Source organism: Centroberyx gerrardi, chromosome 8, assembly GCF_048128805.1.
Source record: "Centroberyx gerrardi isolate f3 chromosome 8, fCenGer3.hap1.cur.20231027, whole genome shotgun sequence".
Classification (NCBI taxonomy): Eukaryota; Metazoa; Chordata; class Actinopteri; order Beryciformes; family Berycidae; genus Centroberyx; species Centroberyx gerrardi.
The window spans coordinates 33945853-33949649 of record NC_136004.1 but is presented as its reverse complement, the minus strand read 5'-3'; the positions used below and the strand labels follow the sequence as shown (position 1 = coordinate 33949649).

The window sequence follows — 3797 nt, the reverse complement described above, 5'->3', positions numbered from 1 at the left end:
ACTAATCGATTAATCGAGAAAATAATCGACAGATTAATCGACAATGAAAATAATCGACAGATTAATCAACAATGAAAATAATCGTTAGTTGCGGCCCTAATCTTAACCAGCTGATTGACAGCTGTAGAACCAATCGTTTGGCAGCAGGAGGTAGGACATTATCAATACTAGTAGCTGATAGGCTGATCGGTGACGGGTCCGAGTCCAGCTGACAGACCAGGAAACCAGGTTCCTGAGTTACTGGTTCCTGAGTTACTGGTTCCTGAGTTACTGGTTTCTGAGGTACTGGCTCCTGAGTTACTGGTTCCTGAGTTACTGGTTCCTGAGGTACTGGTTTCTGAGGTACTGGTTTCTGAGGTACTGGTTCCTGAGTTACTGGTTTCTGAGGTACTGGTTCCTGAGGTACTGGTTCCTGAGGTCTGGATGTCCTGCTGACCTGCTGTCTGTCTGCAGGCTGGAGCACCTCACTCTGCTGAGAGGAGTCATCGTTCTGGAGGAGTTCTGCAAGGAACTGGCTGCCATCGCCTTCGTTAAGCTTCCTCTGGACCAGGACTGACCCAGGTCCACCTGGACTCTGCTGCACCTGGACCCAGATACACCTGGACTCTGCTGCAACGGGACCCAGATACACCTGGACTCTGCTGCAAGACTGAAACATTTTAACCTTCAGACCTGTGGCTCATCTGTGGTGGAGCTGAGAGTCTGGTCTGGTCTGGCCTGGTCTGGTCTGGTCTGGCCTGGTCTGGTCTGGTCTGGTCTGGTCTGGCCTGGTCTGGTCTGGTCTGGTCTGGTCTGGCCTGGTCTCGCCTCAGGGAGTTCACATCTGTCAGTCTACGATCTCAGTCTTTATTTCTACCAGTCAGTTTAGTTAGACCAGATCCAGACTGGTAAACACTGGTTTGACTAGACCTGCGGCCGCCACACCGCGTCCCGCTGAGCTCAGCTGGCTGTAACGGTCACAGCTGTAGGCGGGACATGTATGAACGCTTGTCCGTGATTGGCTGCCGATGGACGATGTCACCCAAAAGTGACGAGCCTGTTCACCTTGTAGGAGCAGATCAGTCGGTCTGTGTTGAGTCACACAACCCGGTTTCATCATGGAAAGGTTTTTGGGTGACATCACCCTCAGCAGCCAATTACATACCAGTATCCCTACATGCCCCGCCTCTCACTGACACACTATTAGCTCTCCAGCTGCCAATCAGCCAGTGATTTAGAGAATGGTGTGAATGATGTTCTTCCTGCTTCCACTTAGTTTTAACATGAAAACCAGAATCTACTCACCAGACCAGATGCAGCTGGACCAGTTTGTGGAGTTTGAATGAAACTGACACTGAACAGATTCAACATCAGATCCTGGTTTGAGACTCCAAAGCATCCTGACTCCGTCCTCATTTTGCATTTCTGTTCTTGGTTTACACTAAAATTAGTATTTAAAAATAAAAGTAGATCCGGTCTCCCCAACAGGAGCTCTGTCCTGCATGGTATCCCTCCGCTGTGTCAGCTGGACTCTCAGCAGGATCTGATGCTGAGTCTGTTCTCCATCGTGTTCAGTGTCACTTTCCATTCAAATGAATGGGAAGAGAAATCTGAAGCTACAAACTGGTCCAGCTGGTCTGGTCTGGTCTGGTCTGGTCTGGTCTGGTCTGGTCTGGTCTGGGTGAAGTTTATATTCTGGTTTAAACTCAGTGGAAAATTGCTTTACTGAAGCTGCTCACATGTTTGGCTTTAATGTTTTTACTGTTGTTTGCTCTTTGATTTTATGTTTTGAAAATGTTCGTGCAAATATATTATTTATGTCCGGCAGACGAGTCGCTTCACAGCTGTGGACAGAAACCACAGAAGAAGAGGATTTACTCTCTAGATCTAGAGCGCTCCATTGACGGTGAATGGGAGACTGAGAGTGAACAGTGTCACTGCCAATGGAGCGCTTCCAGGAAGTGTCTCTTGATGACATCACAGCTCCAGTCTGGTCTCTGGTTGGTCGATACTGACTGGACTGAGGTGGATTCTGTTTTACCTTTAAATATTTAAAGTTACTAACTACAGACCAGACAGATCAGTGATACGCCTTAAACTGTGTGTGTGTCTGTGTGTGTCTGTGTGTGTCTGTGTGTGTCTGTGTGTGTCTGTGTGTGTCTGTGTGTGTCTGTGTGTGTCTGTGTGTGTCTGTGTGTGTGTGTGTGTGTGAGAACCAGTGTTGCTTATTGTACTAAGCTGTGGTCTGTTGCAGTAATACACAACTTTTATGAAAGATTGTTCTGACTGTTTTCTAACATCGTTCTCAAATCTGAAGTCTGGAAAATAAATTTGGTAATTTCCAGGTTTTGAAAAGTTTTGGAACTGAATTCAAGCTCTGTGACAGACAGACAGCTGACAGACAGACAGACAGACAGACAGACAGACAGACAGCTGACAGACAGACAGCTGACAGACAGACAGACAGACAGACAGACAGACAGACAGCTGACAGACAGACAGACAGACAGACAGACAGCTGACAGACAGACAGACAGACAGACAGACAGACAGCTGACAGACAGACAGACAGACAGACAGACAGACAGACAGACAATGTTCCTGAAACTTCCTCTGCCCCCCCCCCACCCCCACCCCCCGGGACGCCCCCTGTGTTGTGACTGTGTAATGACATCTCTCTGCATCACTTCCCCTCTGCTTCATCAAGCTGCTGCAGAGAACTACAGTACAACCGGAAGTTCCATTTTCCTACAAAATAAAAGCACATTTGTCACTTTTGCAAGAAAGTACTGCATCTAAATATTCAGAGAGTCAGTCGACCTGCAGCTGAATAACAGACAGAAACATCATGATGCCGACTGGTGAATTCAACACTTTAAATATTTGATGAGTTTAACTCCAAACCCACAGCAGTGATGAAGAACGATGTCGCCTGTCTGAACAGAGTAAATGTATATTATTCAATTATTAAATAAATAGAATTTAATTACTTTTTACTATTTATGTTGGTCTATAAAGGTGGTGAACTAGATTGAGACAGAGATAGATACCTTTGTGGATATAAACGTTTTTATTTTATTTAGCCTTTATTTTACTAGGAAGTCCCATTGAGATTCAAAATCTCTTTTCCATGGGAGACCTGCAGCAGGTGTTACACAATGAAGCATAGAAAAACAATACAAAAAGAAAAATACTAAAATATGTACAATAAAAAAGGTCACGATTTAGATCAGAAACAGCAGCACCTCTTGCATAAGACTGTGGATAATTTGTTTGAACTGATTTAGGGAATAAAATGGTGGAGCTGGAGCTTTGGCTGGTTGTTCAGGACCGGGAGGCAAAATAATCAAAAACTTTTCACCGAAAACGGTTCTGATTCTGATTCTGGTTCTGGAACCTTAAGAAGAAGCAGGACTGATCTGAGACTGGAGGCAGGGCTGGAGGACTGGACAGAAAATGATATAATAAAATGTACCAGTTCATCAGTCATCAGTCTTCTGTGAGTTCCTGATCCAGGACAGTGATGGTTCCTGGTCTGAGGTTAGTGATGAAGTAAAGCTGAGTGGGAGTGATGAATGATGTCAGTGATCTGAAACTGGTATGAAGGAGGAAACCAGTCTCTGCCTGGCGGGTTGAGAGAAGCAGATTTGGTGATAAATGGAAAACAGTTCAGTTTTAATTCAGTTCAATGTTTCACTCCAGACATGCAACACGTTTAGCAATAAAGCTTTTACTTTGAAATGGTGTGACCGGACGTGCTGTTAGTCCGACTAGTCGCTTTTATTTTGGTTGTGAGCGGAAGCGGAGCGGTGTGTTGT

General features: G+C 45.4%; 1 protein-coding gene across 1 annotated transcript in view; it reads left to right on the top strand.

Annotated features, from left to right (window-relative positions):
- The window catches only part of LOC139922381 (FHF complex subunit HOOK-interacting protein 2B), a 19507-nt gene extending 17186 nt beyond the window's left edge, over positions 1 to 2321 (top strand). The window contains 1 exon segment of the mRNA XM_078285322.1: positions 454 to 2321. Within this exon segment, the coding sequence (XP_078141448.1) occupies positions 454 to 556 (103 nt within the window). The 3' untranslated portion in view covers positions 557 to 2321.
- Positions 2322 to 3797: the final 1476 nt, after the last annotated feature.